Below are 19,559 nucleotides of genomic sequence, written 5' to 3' on the forward strand. Positions count from 1 at the left end.
TATCCAGATGTACGAACAGTACCCTGAAAGTTTTCAATAAAAGTACACGTTGAAAAGATGTCGATTAAAAGTATAATTAGAAAAAGAACAAAGCATCTATGTTGATCTGTCACCAGTGTTATCGTTGGAGCGGACTTCAATAAGTGTTATCTAGCATGACAGCAGGGAAAGAAAACAGGAGCTCCTATCAAGGTACCGGATCATTTTGTCTCCAATAAAGTCACGTCCGTCATCTGGAGGAAAAACGATTCGTCTGCAAATTAGAGTTTCAAATTTAAACCGAATAGCATATCGTGTGTTCAATGTGAAATAATTCTTATACGGGTTAATAAGGAAGAGCCATTCTTCAATTGCAAGATGAATTGTACACGAAACGTTTTGAAAACTGTTAAATCAGTGAGTGTAGTTCCGGTGAAGCGTCGTATACCAGATTGCGGATACGCAGGCGCGTCGCACTCTTCGAGAATCGATGATCTGTCCGATATCTCGAAATCTACAGATGGCGCGGCCAAATCGAAAATAGAGATAGCAGAAAAATTGCGCGACAGAAACGACAGAAACTATGCCACCGCTGCCACAACAGCGACGGAAAATGTCTTACAGGAAGCACCAGAGCCATGGGGTTTTCCAGTGTTCGGGACTATTTTCTCGTTTCTATTTTTTGGCGGCCCGAAAAGACAGCACGAATATGTCGACAAAAGGCACAAGGAACTAGGACCCGTTTACAGAGAATGTTTAGGACCAGTAACGGCGGTGTTCGTCAATTCGCCCCACGAATATCTTAGGATATTTCGACTGGAAGGCTCGGCGCCGAGACACTTCCTACCGGAAGCATGGACCCTTTACAACGAGATTCGAAAACGTCGCCGCGGTTTACTGTTTATGTATGGTATCTTTGAGCGTACGTCGCCGTTTGAAGGAGATTCGATGATTTAATGAAAAATTATAACCTACATTTTTTGTTTTCCAATTTCGAATCGCGCAGGGATGGAGAAGAATGGGTGCACTTTCGTAAAATACTGAATAAAGTAATGTTGGCGCGAAATTCGACGAGTCTAATGGCGGAACCGTGTTACGAGGTAGCTAAGAAGTTTCGACAGAACTGGGAAAAACAAATTGAGAGAAATACTATTATAGAGGATATACAAGTTCAGCTTTATCAATGGTCTATAGAGGGTAAAGTTAAATTATAGTTAAGATATATAGGGTTATCTAAATCGAGTGTCACAGTACAAAAATCAGATACTTTGCGTTTTATTTCAATTTCAAGATGTGACACTCAATTTCGATAACCCTATACAACGCAATTTTTATTCAATAGCAATGTTGGCTACCTTAATGGGTTCCTCCTGGCACTCTTGTAAAGAACAGTTATCGCGAAATGAAGAAAAGCTGGCGAAGACATTGTACAAAATATTTGAATATTCAGCTAAGTTATCTACGATGCCGGCTAAATTAGCAATGGCTTTACGATTACCAGTGTGGACGAAATTCGCTGAGTCTGCTGACACGGCTTTTGAAATCGTACGAATTCTGGTACCGGAAATGACTCGATTAGGCGGTAATGGATTGTTTAAAAAAATGTTAGACGAAGAAATCCAAGAAGAGGATGCAATCTGCATTGTTATCGATTTTATTTTAGCAGCTGGGGATACGGTGCGATTTAATGTTAATTAAACGATGATAAAATTAAATTAATTGCATTTAAAAAATAACATGTACTATGCTTATTGTTTAGACAGCGACTACTTTACAGTGGATATTGTTACTGTTATGCAAATATCCCGATGTGCAAGAACAATTATTCGAACATTTAAAGGATCTTCCAGAAAAAGAATTGCTGCATGATTCTCTGTTAAAAGGAGTTATTAAAGAGGCTCTTAGATTATATCCAACAGCTCCATTTATTTCCAGATACATACCAGAAGATAGTGTGATTGGTAATTACTTTGTACCAAAAGGGGTAAATGAATTCGTTGTTACACTCTTTGAAAAAGAACCGTATTATTAAATAAAAAATTTAATTAATTCATAATTTGTATATCATAGGAATTGGTGGTGCTATCACTTTATTCGAGTGGTAGAGATAGCAAAAATTTTCCACAACCAAACGAGTTTCTTCCAGAAAGGTGGATTAGGACAGAAAGTGGTACATACAAAGGTGTGATACACCCCCATGCAAGTTTACCATTTGCTTTAGGTGCAAGAAGCTGCATTGGTCGAAAACTTGCAGAAATACAGATATCGCTTGCTTTAGCAGAGGTATATGCATAATTTGACTCAAGAAATATGAAGAATTAAATAATTTATACATTTTTCTATGGAACATTGCAGCTGATCAAATCGTTCAAAATAGATTGCATCAACAAAGATGAAGTGAAATTAATTTTACACTTGATTTCTGTTCCCTCGGAATCCATAAAATTGAAATTAACGCGAAGATAATACCCAATGTAAGTGACGAATTCATGTGAAAAGACCATAAAAGAATACATGAAATGGTAAATGTTGTAATACTTTTGATTGTTTTCTTTTTGTTTCATCATGAAGCATTTATACGTTTTATCTGTATACATTTAAATTTTATATACTTTAACTATTTCATATGTACAATTAGTGTATCGAATTAAAAGACAATCATAAAATGTATAATTATTAATATACACGAATCCCATGCCTTAAAATATATTCACAGTAAGCACGATCAGGATACAGGTTGAATAAAATATACAATATAAAAATCTCATTGATTGCTTTCTACGTAGGGAATGAGAATACTCTTGTTTGCATCGTCGCTATTAAATATCACAATTATATATATATATATATATATATCATTAACGTTGGCACAGAACGTTATTAATGATCTCTCTTACTTCGTCCAAAAATTCATGAAAACTTCCAGTGGTAGAAAAACCATGAAATGCTTGAACTCTTTCAGACTTAGTCATAGAAGCAGTAAGAAAGCTCTTCACGCAACAGGACTTTAATTCATGGCAAGAATTTAATCGGGCCCAGTTCCAAGCTCTGCTAAAATTTTTGTAATTCAATCTAGATATGGAACTCTCCGTTAAGATTTCTGATATATCAGCCATCAAAAATTTATCAGCTAATAGCACAGCGTCCAGTAAAGATTCTATGGTTCTATTTTCAAAAGTTGCTCCATTTGCAGCAAGTAATAATGTGTTGAGGCTTTCCTTTGACGTGTTTCGTAGCTTGACACGTTTCTTCCCTGATTCAGAAAAGTTTCCCTCCAGCATAGCAGAGAAAGCGTCGGATTTCTGACACAGAGTTTGTCTGCAGGCATCGACAGTTGTACCGTCGTCCAATTCGAATGTAACTGTCGCAGGTTTCGGATGATTGTCGTACACTCGTGGAAAATCGGTCGAAGTAGTGTCTGTAATTTGACACTTTTCTACTATGTCAGGTTGAATTTCTAAGGTGCTCGCTAATTGACAGATCGACCAAATAGCATTCTCATAAAGACTGTGTTGTTGATCGGAAAGGACGTGAAATATTAATCGTAGACCACCGTAATTATTTAGTAAAGATTTTAAAATGTACCGTGATCTAATTAGGAATGGTATCGATACTGCGATAACTAATTTATGTGCTTCTTCTCCGCGTAGCAATATAGATGTAAGTTCACCTATTGCTCCGCCGGTTTCTGCTAGCGCACATAATTGTCTTGTATAATGTTCTGAACCGTACAGTGTCTGAGCTTCAAAAACAAAACCCTGTTTTAATAATGGAATTAAATATGCTCCATTCCTGTATGAAAAGAAAAAAAATATTTACATTTATTCATGTAAGTTTTAATTGCAAAATAAATTTTTTTTGCTTACCTTGTAATTCTGGTTAAAATTCTAGATGCTCTTTGATTTTTGGCACACTTAATATAAGTTGACAGAGCTTCAATGATCGTAGGATCTGCTAATTTGTCGATCGGGTCATTTGAATGACTCAGTCGACTTAGTAGCACTAACGTCCAGTCGTTTGTATAATCACAATCGTTTGATTTGTTTCCTTTATCCAAATCTTGGGATACTTCTATATTTATAGTTATCGATTTACAGCTCTTTAGCGATTCTACCTCTTCTTGTGGCTCTGAAGACAAACAATATGTATTTATATATAATTGTTTTATGAAAATTATTGTAAATTATGAAATTTTGTTTACCATCTTCGTTATCCATAAGCTCGATATCACTACAAACGGGACTGTAGTTATCTTCGGTGTTTTCATCATTTTCTATTGAGTCATAAAATGGTAATGGTGGTGTACTAGGAGGTGAAAAAGAAACACTGGAAGCACTACCTGGACTCCAATCATCGCGATAGTAATCTAAACTAAACCTGTTCGTTAAAAGTAAAATGATTAATTACATATCCTTTTTACAATATGGTAAAAAATATTATAAACGTACCGTCCTGCACTAGTCTTGTTAAACTTGAACTCTGACTGTTTACTTGGAGGAGAATCATTACTTCTTTTTCTTGAAACATTAATCTCCTCTTCGTCTATTGTTTCAATTACCATTTTTTTCAACCTGGTAACTAAAATGTCAAGTAAACCATTTTTCACCATTATTGCAATACTTAGATCATCGTAAACAAATTGTGTTAGTGCATGTAATAACATTGGGTGGTACTTTTCATTGTCAGGATCTTTTAATAAAGATAACATTAATTCTAAACCAGATCCTATTCTAATTTTTGCTCTATTTACAGCTTCTCTACAAAACAGGCATAAACTGACTAATGTTTCTTTAGACAGTTCTGAATGATCTCTTACAAGAGCAATAAGACTTTCAACAGCACCAAAATTTCCCAGAATAGGACGACATTCTGCCACTTGACAGAGATTGTATAGACACTTAATCGCCATTTTATTATTCATATCGCAACATTGTACAATGCATTTGTACCCTTGTACATCTTTTTCTCCTCTCATTTGTTCCCTAACACAAGGATCCACTGTAACCAGAAAAGCACACATAGCTTTTAAACAGGTTTCAATCAATTCCAAATATTTAGGATTTCTTTCCAACTTTTCTTTTGCCAACACTAATAAACCTGTGATTCTAAATATTACTCCAGATTCAATGATTTCTTCTCTACTACCTTCGTGCATACTCCAAATATTCCTACAAGAATAATATGCAAATAAATCAAAAGTACTGATTAACGTTACGAAGTTATTAATACACAATTATATTCCAATACCTTATAGCTCTAACACCCATTAAATAGGTTTGCATATTTGTATCCAATTTTAAAAGAGTGACTAAAGCTTGAACTACGCCAGCTTCGCACAGTGATTTGGCATGCCAATTACATTCTGACAAATTTCCAATTAATCTACACGCACGGCAGTGTAGGGCATTTTCTAGCTTGATATGTTTAATTATAGAGACTACACGAGTTGCTATTTTAGATCCTTTGACCTGTAATATAAAGTAATTAGCAAAATGCTGCTAAGAATAAATGAAAAATTGTAGACAGATTACTATATCTGTATGACACAAGATTGATTATTTTTAAAAAAATATAGAAGTAAATACATTGATACCTTTTCTCTTGCATCTGAATTGATACATGCATTTGCCAGAATACTCAGAGTCATGTTCAATATTCTTAAATTATGAAAACGAAGTAAATTTACTAAAATGCCTAGTCCTGCATCTCTTGTAAATTGCTTATAGCAATTCGGTTCATTTTTAAGTCGTTCTAGACATGATGATATTCCACTTTTAGAACCTGATTTCATATGTTTTAATAACTCAGGTACTAAAGAACCTTCTTGTTTCTCGTTTACAGTCGACATTTTTGTAAATAAATGGAAAAATTACTAAAAATCCATTAATTTTTTAAAAGTAACATAACCTCTAAATTGTGTTGTCGTCGAGATTGACAGCTATACCCGTACAGTAGCTGACAAAAGTATGATATTAAAAAAAATGTAATAATTAATAATTTTGTACAAATAAAACATACATAAATGTCTATTATAGAGTAAGTATCGTATTCATTTCATATTTAAATACATGGTTTAATAAATATAATTAATTAATCATCGTAAAGAAATATTGTTTTGAGTCTTCCGCTACTTTTTAGTTTAAAATACGCACACTGGAGCGTCTTATTATTTTGACAATGTTAGTATGTATGGACTGTACAGAACAAGAATTGAAATAATTGCAGAGTAATGGTATTTATCAAGCATAATAATTATTATAATGATTATCAATAACAATTGTATTCTTAAATAGATCCCTGAGATTACATCTTATTATAAATCATACGCAAACAGTTCCTATTATATTTAAAACATAAGAATTTTAGTAAAAAATCAGTTAATTCTAATTATTATATATTATTTAAATTTTATACGATAATAATTGGGAACTATAAACTGCGTCTATAGATTATAGATCATTCTTGTATCATCCACATGTTATTATTGAAATCAAAGTTCCTTTTTAATGATATGCCATTCGTTGTTTTACAGGGATGAATATAAATGATTTCATGAAAAGGAAAATAGAAAATAAAGTTTTTATTTCGTAAGAGATGTAAATTTCAATCCGGTGTAAGCGCGTAATAAAAAGCATTATCCATGAAGCGCACCTGCTCCTGCGAGAGGCCACTGTCTGCGAATAGAGTATAGCAGAAGCGTCAAAATGATAGGAGAGGGCATGGGGATCGGATCGTGAGCTACGCAGGAGATGTCGACAAGATGACAGCGGCCGTATGACGCCCGTTTCGTTGATTCTTGGCTGAAAGTTGCGCGTTGTAACAAGGAAGGAAAATCGTTCGCGGCTAAAACTAATGACTTATGCCTCGTTACGGTGACACGTTTATTTCAGTTGAATCTCTGCCTCGAAACGAGATCGTAATCAGACGTATTCGGGTGAGAACCGCGATCGCCGCGCCCGTGCAATGTACACAGCGGCCTGAATCCTGCTTGAAATCATCACCATCCCCGAGGAGTATTTCCTTTCAACGTCGTGGAGTGGAGTAATGAGCGTTTTCGGGGATTTTCAGCGTGTCTGGGTACAAAGATTCCCGGACAGCGCCTTGCCGGCGGCTTGGGAGGAAGACGTCAGGGCCAACCTAGTCAAGCATAAACAGAAGGTAAAAACCCACATCAAAGTTTTATTCTCATCTTCTTAATTGTTCTAACAAAGGATTGCTTTCAACAGTTTTGGAGAACCCATCGTAATGAAGGATTGATGTATTCTTTATTTAGTATCACAAGTAACAGATAATGAAACTCAGGATATGCTTCTGAGTATTTTGAATTAGACACATCATTGTAGAAAGTTTGCATATTTTAAAAATAGATTAACGAAAGCATTGAAATCTTTAGAAATTTGTGCAATAAATTAAGTTCTTATTATATAAACTTTCCTCATTGCTGATTCCTAATGGGAACTTATTCTATGAGTCATCTTCCTCAACTGGGACATTAATTTAATTCATATTTGAGTGTGGTTGATATTTGGGATGTGGTATATTTGTTGTAATTGCATTGATTAAAAGTCAATTTGAATAAATGTACATTTTAATGTAGAAAGGAAATAAAATTGTTAAGTATTTTTAAATAAATGTCATACTATGAATTTTAATTCTTGTTGCTAAATTTCCTGTTTTGGTTCACCCTTAGTGAATCATTGCTTGCTTATCTGAATTTTATCACGAGCTAAAAAGATGTATTTAGATTATTTGTTTCATAATGTGCTGGTGTGGACAATCATTATAAAAGAAATATAAATTGTAAATTAATTAAGATATTGTTATTTTCATAGGTAACAGCTTTGAGAGAAGAACTTGAAAAAGAAGAATTCTATGTGGAATATTTGGAAAGATTATTAGCCGATGTTGAACGTCACAAGCAATTGGCGAATAGTAACATTGCAACCACGCCTGAAAAGCAGCAACGTTCAGAATCTCACAATCAACACAGTTGCCAATCGGATAATAATTTGTCTGATTCTACAAACTTATCTCATGTTCAACACGTGGAACCATCAGCTCCGCCTCTTCCTGTCCGCGAGGATATAAGTAAATTTCAAGACAAGTGTGTTTCTGAGCTGAGTTCTACTCTTAGTACAAGCAAAAGACCCAAAAGTGAAATACCAAAAAGTCCTGATAAAGTGCCTGAACTTAGAAGAAACAGTGACCCAGATGTGCCAAGTAATTATGTCACTGTGATTGAAGTAACGGGAAGTTCAAAGAAAGATAAAAATGAAGAATCCCTCAAAGAAGAGGATGAGAAAGGTGTTACATTTGTTACATATTAATTTTTTAATTACATTCAATATCTTTTATGCGTGTATCTACTAAACAGATTTGGAGAATGCGATTAATGAAGATGGAGAAGATGGTGATGCAGAAGCATCCGAGGAGGAACCTTATTATGATTCTGTAGCTTTAGATCAAACAGGAGAATATGTATATATTGATGCACGTGTACCACCTGTTGGAAATAATAATGGCAGCAGGGTACCACCGAGGAGACCACCTTCCCTTCCAGATTCACCAGGGAATCAGAGCAACTATGTCAACATCGACTATTTTATACAGTAAGTTATTTGTGTCGAGTATCTTACGATATTTTATTATGTAGATAGATAAAGTTAATTAACAATTATTTCTAGACATCGGGCAGCAATGGACAGCGAGGACGAAGAAGGGGCTAGCCCTGCGCCAACGATTTTACTACGCGCGCTTAGTACCGATAACGAAACCGGTAGTAGCGATGCAGAACCTTTAAGTTTAAGCGAAGGTAGTTTAGAATCGCCGACGCCAACTACACCACGCCGACAAGAGAAAAGTAAAGACCGTGAGGATGATAGAACGTCTATGATTAAATGTATTGTAAACTCGGTAGTAGAAAGTGAGACTATATATGTTGAATGTTTAAACGTAATGTTACAAGTATGTAGTTTGTCTCTTGATTTAAATACAATACATAAATATCGGTGCCGTTTCTAAAAATCTACATTTCTTTTCAGTACATGAAAGCTATCAGAGCTACATTAACGACGTCGCAACCCGTTATTTCGGAAGATGAATTTGGCACAATGTTTTACAAAATTCCAGAATTGCATGCGTTACATCAAACATTTTTGGATGGTCTTAGGAGGAAACTGGAAAAGTGGGATGGCAAGACCAACATAGGAGAGCAGTTCAAAGTGAGAAATAGAGAGAATAAGATTTAACAGGAAATATAATTGATCTTTTTTTATTGACTTATCATTAATTGTAACATTAAAGGTAATGGCCAGCAATATAGGATTATACGGAGCCTTTTTGCATAATTATGCACGCGCTACCGATACTGTGCGAAGGTGTTCAGCACATTCTACTCAGTTCGGCGAAATTACAAGGGATATAAGACTTAGAGGATTTCCCAAAGGCCCAGGTTTATCTCTTGAAGATCTTCTACATAAACCAGTAGCTCGAGTTCAAAAAAACGCCTTAGTATTGCATGTAAATATCTGGTTACATTATATTATTCAAATTTATATATATACAGGGTGTCCCAGAACTCGCATAACACCCGGAAATGAGAAGTTGCTGGGGTAATTTTTAACAACTTTTTCCTTCACCAAAATGTTGCTTGAAACTTCGTTTTTGAATTATTAACGAAAAACGCTGGCCAATGAGAGCGCACGTTCCACAGGCGGTCAACCAATGGAGCGTTGGCTTTTAACCGCGCTCGATCGTGATCGTGAACAAATGCATTGGCACAGCGTGGGTATCGAAGCAAGCGTATAATAAATATTACATCGTCTTAAATTAAGAACAATTTGAAATTAGTCGCACGTTTTCCTCGATACCCACGCTGTGCCAATGCGTTTGTTCACGACCAGGATCGAGCGCGGTTGAAAGCCAACACTCCATTGGTTGAGCGCGCGTGGAACGCGCGCTCTCATTGGCCAGCGTTTTTCGTTAATAATTCAAAAACGAAGCTTCAACCATCATTTTGGTAAAGGAAAAAGTTGTTCAGTATCACTCCAGCAGCCCTTCATTTAGGGTGTTACAGGAGCTATGAGACACCCTGTATATAAATACAGATGCACGTACATTTCTTCGATAAACAAATGTGATAGATTGTGAAAACGATGTGGAAATGTACTTAGTAAGCTTTTATCTTATCTTAGTTCGCGCTGATAATTCTGTCTCAATTGATTATAGGATCTTCTTAAGCACACACCAGTGAATCATGCAGATCATGCACCACTATCAGAAGCTCTTGCTATGACTAGAAATTTCCTAGACGAATTCAATATTATCCAAACGAAATCAATGTTTCCGGTAAGAAACAGTAATATTATTTAACGTTATTATCGGTATAAAGATGTGCAAAAAAGCAGTGTGCTGTTTTTTCTTTTAGAGTCATGATAGAGCGCAACGAAGATTAGTGAAAAATTCATTTGTAGTGGAATTATCTGATGGTCATAGAAAGTTGAGACATCTTTTTCTATTTAATGACGTAATTGCCTGCGCAAAATATAAAGCTTCTGGTAGAGACAAATTTACATTCGAATTAAAATGGTATGTACCGGTTGCGGAAGCGGTAGTGACAGAGGATGGTGTTGAACCACGAGAGACTAGTCCAGCTAATGTTGTAGCTTTGAGGTAGACGACAAACTATATTTACTTTGTTAGTGTTAATTTATAATATACAAATTTTATTTGTATTTTTCAATATTTCTGTACTTAGATCACAAGCATGCACTGTACGCGATCAAATTTTATGGGAAGAGCGAAACGATGAGAAACGAATTCGTCTTGGTAGTAGAGGTTCCGAAAAGAACAGGAAGAAACTTGCCGAGCTCGAAGCTCAGCTAGTATTAGCATCTCCAAATTTAGTATTACGCGTTGCACATAAAAGTCAGCATCGAGTACAAAATTCGTACACGTTCTTTTTATCCAGTGAATTTGAACGTTCTCAATGGGTTGAAGCGGTGGAGGCATTGCAACAGGTAATGCGTTCCCATATGTACCTAGATAAGTCAAAGGTGCGTAATTCAAATATCTTGAATAAATAAATAATGTAAAGATATTTAATAATACACTTTTAATTAAATTCAACACGAGGATGCAAGTAAAAATATCTTAACGAAAATTGTTCGATTACCAATGAAAGGTAGGATTAAATTGTTAACCAGTTTATTTTTATATTTTCAGGGCGGTCAACCACCTGGACCACTACCTTTATCAATGTACGAATTACAAGCTTGGGTTACAGCATGTCGTACTTATCTTCAAACAGATATGGGCAGCTATTTATTAAGATCAGGGCGTGACGAAAGTTTGTTATTAGGTGATCTCCACTTGACTCTACTTGGTTTAACACCGCCAGGTTTAGACAGAGTTGGAGATCTTTATATTATTGTAGAGGTTGATAGTTACGGACACTATTTCAAACGAGCAAGAAGTCGAGTTGCCAGGGGTCAGGCTCCAACATGGGGTAAAATTTCAGTTACACAAGAAATAATCATATGTGTATTTTTGATTGTAATTTTCCTTTTCTTTATTAAAGGGGAAACATTTGTTGTTGAACTTGAGGGAAGTCAAAATGTTCGAATTTTATTATACGAGGAATGTGGAACTCGTTCCGTATTGAGAGGTAAATGTATACAAAGATTGAGCAGATCGTGGCTCCAGTCGGATCAAGTAGAGAGATCATTAAATCTAGGACCAGCTACTTTAGACGTGGCTCTTCGTTTCGTTCCCAGTGAAGTAACATTAAGACGGGTACCATCAGCTAAACCTCAAGGTTTATTTGGAGCTAAGATTCAACAAGTGTGCAAGTAAGTCTTGCGACATTTGCATAATCCGTATTTCAAGTTTATAAACAATTGAATATGTATTTTATATTTAGGCGTGAGAAACGTGACGTTCCTTTCATTATAACAGCGTGTGTCAGGGAAGTAGAGAGGAGAGGAGTTGGAGAAGTGGGTTTATATCGTGTTTCCGGCTCGGCTTCTGACTTGACGAAGTTGCGCAAATCGTTTGAAAGCAATTCGTACGAAGCAGAACAATTACTTAAAGAGGTAGTTTACAGAAAGATAGAAGAAAATGATCAATTTAAATTATTTCCTTTTTCTTTCCATGTAGGTTGACGTTCATTCCGTAACAGGTGTCCTCAAGTTGTATCTTCGAGAAATGCCTGAAGCTCTCTTCACCGATGCTCTTTATCCTGCATTCTTAGAAGCTTTCCAAACAGGCGAGTTATCAAAAGGTGCTGCATTGCGAAGAGTCTACGAAAGTTTGCCAGCCGTAAACAAAGCGGTTATTGACTTTCTGCTTACTCACTTGATACGAGTTAACAAACACGAGGCTCAGAATAAAATGTCGTTGCACAATTTAGCGACAGTGTTCGGACCGACGCTGCTACGTCCTGGAACGAATTCGCGATCCGACGCGAAGAGTCGGGATCCGTTAGCCGCGGGTACCGTGGATGTGATGGCACAAGCCGGTATACTTTACTGTTTCTTGCAGATGCATATGCAACAAAACAATCAGTCACTCTAGTCGAGAGGTTATTGTTGATACATCGTAGCGTTAGTTGCTTTTCATGGGTTTGGTATTAAACTCACAGCAACTCACGCTGGGACTGTAAAATTAACGATTTTTTATAATATATTTTATTAGTTTTCCGACGTATCGTTTATACAACGCTGATTTAGACGCATAAGTAGAACGCAGGCTTTGACGAAACTATGATCGACGAAATTCCTTTTATATTTGGTATGCATACGAACTAACGTAGCAAAAGTGGACTCGAAGTACACGTATCGTTCAAACTTCGAGCTCCTTAATATATATTTTATATTTATATTCCCATGAAGTCCTAGCTACGATCTTGGAAAAATTTTCACAAAAGCATGCGTTGAAAAAAAAAGATTTCTCCCATGAAAAAGAGAGAGAGAGAAAGACATGAACAAAGGAAGTTTGGTCGTTAACGCATCCACGCTTTAGAAAAGAAATATTTTTTCCAATGGGGGCGTGTTCCTAGCAGAGTATCTAAATTTTTTTACACGATAACGTAACATACCCATTGTATGTCCATGAAGAATGCCCACGTATTCGAAAGAATCACGTTCCTAAATATTTCAGGAAGCACGTTCCTTAACAATGTGCGAAACGATGCTTTACTAATAATATCAAATATATTAGCTATACTCCATTTGCTACTCAATATTGTATGGTTTTTAAGGAGGTCACGTTTATTCGCCAATTATAAACTATTCTATTCTTTATATGAATACTTTGATGGAAATGCTCTCGAATTTTTGTAACGAATATCGCGGAGTAAATAAGCAAGACCAAGTTTTTGATTTTTAAGCTGTGATTAGACTTGCGTTCGCTTTCCTTTTAATAATTAAAAGTATCTTCAGTAATTGAAATACTTATTTTTAAAATCAACGTACAATTTGCATGTATAAATATTTCATTTTATAATTAAAAGTGCATTGGAAATTTTAAACAAAATTATTTTACCTAAAAAGAAAAAGGTAATTAAGTGAATCACTGTTTTATTACACATTCCCCCTGTTACCATTTAGGTAAACATTTATTATATTTTCTACTTTAGTCCCTCAATAATTTTCTTGAAGTCTAAATACAGCTTAATAAAGCACCAAAGAGAATGATTCTCTCTCATACCTTCAATAGTTGACCCTTTGAAGCATTTTATTTTATAATCATTATCAGTGTCTAAATATCTATACTGTATTGCAATATTACTGTATTTTTCTATTATTATACTGTATAACGAGTTTGTATTCATCGTATGTTTAACAGGATCGCTTTCTATGAATCGGTATTGTGCTCTACACTCGTACGCTTCAAAGGGTTGAGATAATAAAAAGCACGTTTGGCAGTACAAATTTAATACTCGATAGAATTCTGCATTATATGCTAGGACGTTTGTAATCAAGATTAAAAGACAAGCCTGACGAGTGTTCGATAAAGGAACAAAAAAAAAAAAAAAAGAAATCGTTCATGAATATTGAAAATTAGGGAAAATACAAAATCACGCTAAGGTACTTCCTCGGAAGTGATCTTCGTGCATTAAACGAAGGCAACTATCGTATGCGTGGTGTTTCAGCGTGCGCGTGTGAATGTGTATGTGTGTATTTGTAACCAGCTCATGTGTATTATATCGTAAATATTGGATAACTTTAATTTTTATATCGCATTTAGCGTTAAGACGCGTTCCTCTTTTGTACATTTGTGAAACGTGTAAAGACAAAGTTTCCGCTATTGCGATTAATATTATTACTAGCATAACTATTATTATTTTTATTATTCCGTATTACACAGTTAACGATTTTCATAGAGCAAGTATTTGTTAACAGATGTTCGACTAAACATAGCTTACACGCAGCAAGACGATGTACTGCCAAAAAAAAAAAAAAAGAAACCCTTAAAGTGCATAAATATACTGGAGGTTTATAAACTTTTACATCGAAAGTATTTATCGTCGTCCCGAGGTATATTTTAAGTCTTTCAGTTTTCTTTTTTTTTTTCTCTTTTTCTTCTACTTTAATGCAAAGTATTTTACCTTCAAGCACATTGTATTGTAATTAGAATTGTTGTTTTATTTTACAGAACTATATTCTTTTAAGCATGATGAAAATATAAATGGTACAATCTTGAAAGAATATACTGGAAATAAAGAACAGATAAATTATAAAGGTGTTTGCTAACAATATTTGTTAAATTTAATGGAAACTAATGGTAATCTAGTATATTACATTTTCATAATTTTTGTTTTATCATTCTTTAATTTTCAGATATTAAATATAATGCTGAAGATTTATACCTTGGCTTAAGAATTCACATGGAATTTATTTCTTGCTTCGAGAAAGAATTTGGACAATTTCGAGCTGGTGGAGCCATAGGTAGTTTAATGGGTGTTGCTGCTATGTTGTCCCATAGTCCAGGAAGTCGTGATCCATCCGAGCCATTGCATTGCATTCCTAATTAATTACAATTTAATTAGCAAAGTGTTAGGACAATAATAGATTAAAATATTACAAACCTAATGGAGCAGCCTCATAGAGATCATGAAGTGCTTGGACACGAACTTTGGTCCACTCGATGCTTTTATAATTTGAGGAAATTCCTTCATCAACACTGGTCGGCTGACTTTCCCACTCCTTCATGTACCGGAAATACGTTCTCAAAGCATCATCGCTTATTGCACTTTTGCAAACCTCCAACCGGGCATTCGGATAGTAATGTATATAATTTACACACATTTCATCAGATATGGCAAATCCACCAAGGGTAATATTCTTTCTATCCATTGTATTGTATGTACAAGTTGTTATCAACGAATCACCCTATAATTTATAAGAAAATTCATGATGAATCATAAATAAGATAAATGAAATATTAGATTCTTACAGGAAGGATAGTGACAGGTTTAGGTAATAGTCGAATTTCCTGAAAATGTGTGGAATAATGATTATCGTAATTCAAAGGAGGCAACTCTTCTCCATCCCTGATGTGACGAGTTATAACTTTTACTCCTGTTAAATGTGTGTGGAGCTGAGAACCAAAGATATGGATACCCTGTTGAGGAAGACCAACACCTGTACACTCCTGTATACAATGCCCTGATAAAGTAAAAGCTTCCTACAAGAGTAATAATTTTAAATTGAAGTTTCATCATAATTCTTCTATTCTTTGTATTTTTATTTCGCAATGATTTAGTACTTGTTGCGGTGGTATTGCCATTTTATCTGTATACTCTAATCCCAGTTCAATCACACCAGCGTCGTATTTTCTTAGACTGTTTGTAAGGATAAAACGGATCCCTGAGGAATCTGTATGCCCATCCTGAAGCTCCGGATTGTTGTAATGGACCTCCAGCATAACGTAGAAATTAAAATCATGACCACCAATTGAGAGACCAGCTTCCTCTGGATAAACGAAAGCGTCTGCTCCCATTGCCCATGCTGCTAGAACTTTCTTACATATCTAAAAGGAAATTTTAATTATGATTCAAGTAAGAGTATTATTACATTCAGGATAACGCACTTGAGTTTTCTCTGGTCTGTCACTGCCATCACAGGGACCATTATACAAAGGGATTTCAAGATTTACAGGTCCAGCACAGTGGAACACTTCCATATGATGAACTAGATGTTCATTGCCTGATTGAATAACTGGTCCAAACTGAAGAATATGATGCCTATGAACAAACAATTCAAATTTCTTAACTATAACAAATATGGTTTAATGAAATGACTTACTTTTGAGCCAAAACAGCTGGCAATTTCTGAACACGGCACCAATAAGTTGTCTCTTTATTTGGTACTTTTACATGATCAGCTAGTATTTCAAAATGCCATGCATTTGATGGAAATGTTGGCTTCTTATTGTGTACTCGGATCAATTCGGTTCTGGACATACCAGAAGCTTTTGCATCTGATACTTGCAATCCAGCTAAAGAAGATAATGGCCCCATACCTTTCAGCCATACCAAATGTGTGGTACCTCTCTAAAAGTAATCAAGGATTCTTAACTACTTAACTAAACAATGATTAAATAATCTGCTAATTTGATGTACCTCCATGATGTAGTCATTTTCATCACAAGTATCAAATTTTCTAGAAAAGGTGAACTTTGTTATATTTCCTCTTCTTCTCCATGCAAAGTTCTCGCAATCCTGTTGTGAGTCTAAGTACAATTTTCCTTCTTCATCTGCCCACGCATCCTGAAGTTACAAAACATAAAATGTGGAGTAAAAAATGTGTAAAGAAGAAATTAATATTGTAAATACCTGTAACTGAATTTGACGATGCCAATCGACCCACAGGACACAATAATCAGCCGGTTTTAATTCTCCATAACTTGAGAAACCAATGGCAAACCAGGTATTGTCAGAGCCTTTGTAATGGACTTCAGCGATTACCATTTCGCTCATAAAATCAACCCTAAATATTGCCCATTTAATTACAGTCTAATATAAAAAGGAGCAGCAATAAAAATTCAAATTTTACTTTTAAATACCTCCAATGAAAAGTGGCTCCTGAACCAAGGGGAACAGTATGAACATTACTTTCTTCTGTTGTCTCTTCTTTGCTTTGGTGATTGTGCCAAGATACACAGAATCCATTTCTTAAGAGTTCAAGTAAAATTAGTAAGTATATTCTAAAAAGCATTTTAAAATTCGCGCGTAACGATACACCTAGCTTAAAAATTGTTTATTTCTTGTTTCGTATTCTTTTATAAGATAATATGATTTAGTATAGTTTCTGGGTTAATATAATTGTAGTTTTGCAAACATTTTTATTGATGCTCCACTGTCAACCTTTTAATTTCAACTAAACGGATCTCAGTGATCCGAAAGGACGAAGACTTTGTACGAGGGAGTTTTGCCGCCGAATCAATGCGGCGCGCATGCGAAGCAGTGCCACCCTCGCAAATTCTATTTTTCATTTAAAAAAAGGTGTTGAATGGGGTTTGAAGGTATTTTATAATTCGTAAGATATTTTGAAAAATTGAAAAATATATGTAGAAGTCATAAATTCATCTTCATTTTGTAGAATTTTAACATTTAAGGTTTGCATTGCCGGCGCATGCGCAGACATAAGTCTTCCTTCAAAATGGGGTTCATCCAGAAACTTTCAGCAGATAAAGACAGCATTATTTCAATCAAAAAGGTATTACATTTCACATATAGAACTATTTATCATGTTTAATTCAATAATTAGTATGTAATTAAAGTATATAATACGGGTGTTAATGTTTCTAGCCTAATCTTTACCGTAAAATCCATCTTCCCAGAATTGTATTATCCTCGTTTACTCAAGACTAGATTACCGAAGTCATCAATTCCCAATAAGCGGGAAATCATGTTAAAGGGAGTTATGAAATTATTTAAAAACTCAAGTAAGTAGGTAAGGTCATTTATTAACAGAATCACTTGACATCAATATGTAGTTGTATAGAAAATGAATGCAGTATCTTAAAAATTTAATTGCAGCAGCAATGTACTTATGATTAATTAGCTACAGTCTTTTCTTTTAATTTTTATAGGATTCTTTATATGCATTTCTTTAATGTCATGATATAAATTCATCGTCATACAGATTTTCTCTGTAGGTAAAAAAATTCCGAAGCCTCGAGAAAATATCTTGATGATTGAATACCAGAGGGCACATATTGCATTCCAGACGGGGCGCGTGCTTCTTGTCCCGGTCGTAATCAAGAAATTCCATAGCTCTTATTGCGAGAATAATTCTCGCCAAATGCTTTATTTAACGTGGATGAATAATGCAATTCACGTGACTCCAATGTTAAAAGCAATTATTGACATAATTCTGTTCTTATAATAACATTATTGTATAGTTTCACTGCTCCACTGTGTAATTTTCCTATTTCCATAGGCTTTATGAATCTTGCTGATGAAAGATTTTTATCGGAATAAAACATTGTTGATGCTATTAATTTTACATCACATCGAATAAAATGGCTGGTATTGAAAAAATATGGTAATTCATTGATTATAGAATGAAATTAAAAATATAATAATTAGTTCCTAGTTTGAATTCCTAGCGGGTACTATATAATCTTGTTTTTTTTTATTCTTCTTCTTAGAACGAAGGATTTGTATAGACGGACCTGTAATAGACGGCGGCTTATGGTTAGTCCTTTTTGAATAAAGGGAAGAGTTGAGTAACCTTCGTCCCTTAGGATCAATGAATGCATCAGTCCCTTTTATGGCCAGCGGTCGATCGTGTGAAACCCTATGGTCAGACTGCTCTCACGAATTCACAAACGCATACCGACAATCAGGTAGATTCTGGTAGACAACTTTGTTCAAAAGACCTTGACTTTGGGATAATTCTCACAGCAACGTTATGTAGAGACCATTTATTACAAACCATATCGAGAAAAATTTTTGATCATTTAAGAAATTTAGAATACAGTGAGAGACAAGAACGGAACTAGCCACGTTCTTAGATGAAAAGTCGCGATTTTCGGAAATTTTATTTATTTATTTATTTCATTTCATATTTAATTTTAATTACTTATATAACTTTTAAATGCGTTGACCGATCTCGATGAAATTTTCAGCATACACATCACTTATCTGAATCTACAAAGGACATATTTTAAATTTTTATTATAGACTCACATAAAAAAGTAGAAAAATTACCATTCACTATTTTCTTTCACGATTTCAAGAAATTGTAATTTTTTAAAACGATGAAAATACATATTTTAGTGAATTAATTTTTATAGCTTCTCAATAAACCTCAAGTTATTTAGTCCAGTTTTAACCGAGGTATTCTATTTTGAACAGTGTCTACTCACTTTTGTCTCTCACTGTATATAACGTTAAGATAATTAATTAACGTTATCGTACGTCTAAACAGGATGATAAATGTGAATATTAAACACGTGTTAGTCCTCTAATTATCTTAGACAATGTATGAACCCCGCAAGATAAAAGAATGACATATTTATTGTATTGAAAGAGTAGTGAAGAATTATTGCAAAAAGCATACCAAAGATTT

At 34.8% G+C, this 19,559-nt stretch overlaps 4 protein-coding genes across 6 annotated transcripts; 2 read left to right on the plus strand and 2 right to left on the minus strand.

Annotated features, from left to right (window-relative positions):
• The first annotated feature begins 357 nt into the window (after window positions 1–357).
• On the plus strand, window positions 358–2,473 carry sad (Cytochrome P450 family protein sad). 2 transcript variants are annotated; one of them, XM_034332601.2, is made up of 6 exons: window positions 358–884; window positions 986–1,176; window positions 1,322–1,656; window positions 1,739–1,963; window positions 2,050–2,262; window positions 2,335–2,473. In XM_034332601.2, the coding sequence occupies exons 1-6, from the start codon at window positions 358–360 to the stop codon at window positions 2,443–2,445; spliced, it is 1,602 nt and encodes a 533-aa protein (XP_034188492.2). In that variant the 3' UTR covers window positions 2,446–2,473. The 2 variants fall into 2 exon arrangements, with proteins under 2 accessions (XP_034188492.2, XP_034188493.2); XM_034332602.2 differs by lacking the exon at window positions 2,335–2,473 and having other exon boundaries at window positions 1,739–1,940; window positions 2,050–2,235.
• A 324-nt stretch (window positions 2,474–2,797) lies between these two features.
• On the minus strand, window positions 2,798–6,010 carry Rnb (BTB/POZ domain-containing protein Rnb). Its single transcript, XM_034332583.2, has 6 exons — window positions 5,573–6,010; window positions 5,227–5,447; window positions 4,428–5,147; window positions 4,181–4,356; window positions 3,846–4,107; window positions 2,798–3,771 (listed from the first exon to the last, which is right to left on the minus strand). Exons 1-6 carry the CDS (start codon window positions 5,825–5,827, stop codon window positions 2,838–2,840), a joined length of 2,568 nt encoding a protein of 855 aa, XP_034188474.1. The 5' UTR covers window positions 5,828–6,010; the 3' UTR covers window positions 2,798–2,837.
• Window positions 6,011–6,146: 136 nt separating this feature from the next.
• On the plus strand, window positions 6,147–14,446 carry RhoGAP1A (Rho GTPase activating protein at 1A). Of its 2 annotated transcripts, none has more exons than XM_034332575.2 (14): window positions 6,147–6,211; window positions 6,512–7,137; window positions 7,812–8,283; window positions 8,354–8,588; window positions 8,664–8,943; window positions 9,021–9,200; window positions 9,283–9,498; window positions 10,207–10,326; window positions 10,406–10,650; window positions 10,736–11,033; window positions 11,203–11,485; window positions 11,558–11,828; window positions 11,900–12,071; window positions 12,136–14,446. In XM_034332575.2, the coding sequence occupies exons 2-14, from the start codon at window positions 7,024–7,026 to the stop codon at window positions 12,550–12,552; spliced, it is 3,303 nt and encodes a 1,100-aa protein (XP_034188466.1). In that variant the 5' UTR covers window positions 6,147–6,211; window positions 6,512–7,023; the 3' UTR covers window positions 12,553–14,446. The 2 variants fall into 2 exon arrangements, with proteins under 2 accessions (XP_034188466.1, XP_034188467.1); XM_034332576.2 differs by having other exon boundaries at window positions 10,736–10,997.
• A 75-nt stretch (window positions 14,447–14,521) lies between these two features.
• On the minus strand, window positions 14,522–17,370 carry Tbh (tyramine beta hydroxylase). The gene is made up of 10 exons (XM_034332586.2): window positions 17,047–17,370; window positions 16,817–16,970; window positions 16,604–16,750; window positions 16,287–16,534; window positions 16,072–16,225; window positions 15,748–16,011; window positions 15,436–15,666; window positions 15,068–15,371; window positions 14,849–15,005; window positions 14,522–14,691 (listed from the first exon to the last, which is right to left on the minus strand). The coding sequence occupies exons 1-9, from the start codon at window positions 17,196–17,198 to the stop codon at window positions 14,863–14,865; spliced, it is 1,797 nt and encodes a 598-aa protein (XP_034188477.2). The 5' UTR covers window positions 17,199–17,370; the 3' UTR covers window positions 14,522–14,691; window positions 14,849–14,862.
• Window positions 17,371–19,559: the final 2,189 nt, after the last annotated feature.

This window comes from Osmia lignaria, chromosome 3 (assembly GCF_051020975.1).
Source record: "Osmia lignaria lignaria isolate PbOS001 chromosome 3, iyOsmLign1, whole genome shotgun sequence".
NCBI classification, from domain to species: Eukaryota; Metazoa; Arthropoda; class Insecta; order Hymenoptera; family Megachilidae; genus Osmia; species Osmia lignaria.

What these genes read in the sequence shown, in the direction of transcription:
- sad (XM_034332601.2), top strand. Translation starts at nt 358, where the DNA reads ATGAATTGTACACGAAACGTTTTGAAAACTGTTAAATCAGTGAGTGTA. An exon ending in TTATCAATGGTCTATAGAGG is followed by an intron (nt 1,177 to 1,321) that starts GTAAAGTTAAAT and finishes TTTATTCAATAG; the next exon opens with CAATGTTGGCTACCTTAATG. An exon ending in ATTACTTTGTACCAAAAGGG is followed by an intron (nt 1,964 to 2,049) that starts GTAAATGAATTC and finishes TGTATATCATAG; the next exon opens with GAATTGGTGGTGCTATCACT.
- Rnb (XM_034332583.2), bottom strand. Translation starts at nt 5,827, where the DNA reads ATGTCGACTGTAAACGAGAAACAAGAAGGTTCTTTAGTACCTGAGTTA. An exon ending in ATTCAGATGCAAGAGAAAAG is followed by an intron (nt 5,448 to 5,572) that starts GTATCAATGTAT and finishes TTTATATTACAG; the next exon opens with GTCAAAGGATCTAAAATAGC. An exon ending in ATTTTAACCAGAATTACAAG is followed by an intron (nt 3,772 to 3,845) that starts GTAAGCAAAAAA and finishes CTTTTCATACAG; the next exon opens with GAATGGAGCATATTTAATTC.
- RhoGAP1A (XM_034332575.2), top strand. Translation starts at nt 7,024, where the DNA reads ATGAGCGTTTTCGGGGATTTTCAGCGTGTCTGGGTACAAAGATTCCCG. An exon ending in AAACGAAATCAATGTTTCCG is followed by an intron (nt 10,327 to 10,405) that starts GTAAGAAACAGT and finishes TTTTTCTTTTAG; the next exon opens with AGTCATGATAGAGCGCAACG. An exon ending in TGTACCTAGATAAGTCAAAG is followed by an intron (nt 11,034 to 11,202) that starts GTGCGTAATTCA and finishes TTATATTTTCAG; the next exon opens with GGCGGTCAACCACCTGGACC.
- Tbh (XM_034332586.2), bottom strand. Translation starts at nt 17,198, where the DNA reads ATGCTTTTTAGAATATACTTACTAATTTTACTTGAACTCTTAAGAAAT. An exon ending in ATCGTCAAATTCAGTTACAG is followed by an intron (nt 16,751 to 16,816) that starts GTATTTACAATA and finishes TTGTAACTTCAG; the next exon opens with GATGCGTGGGCAGATGAAGA. An exon ending in CTATGAGGCTGCTCCATTAG is followed by an intron (nt 15,006 to 15,067) that starts GTTTGTAATATT and finishes GTAATTAATTAG; the next exon opens with GAATGCAATGCAATGGCTCG.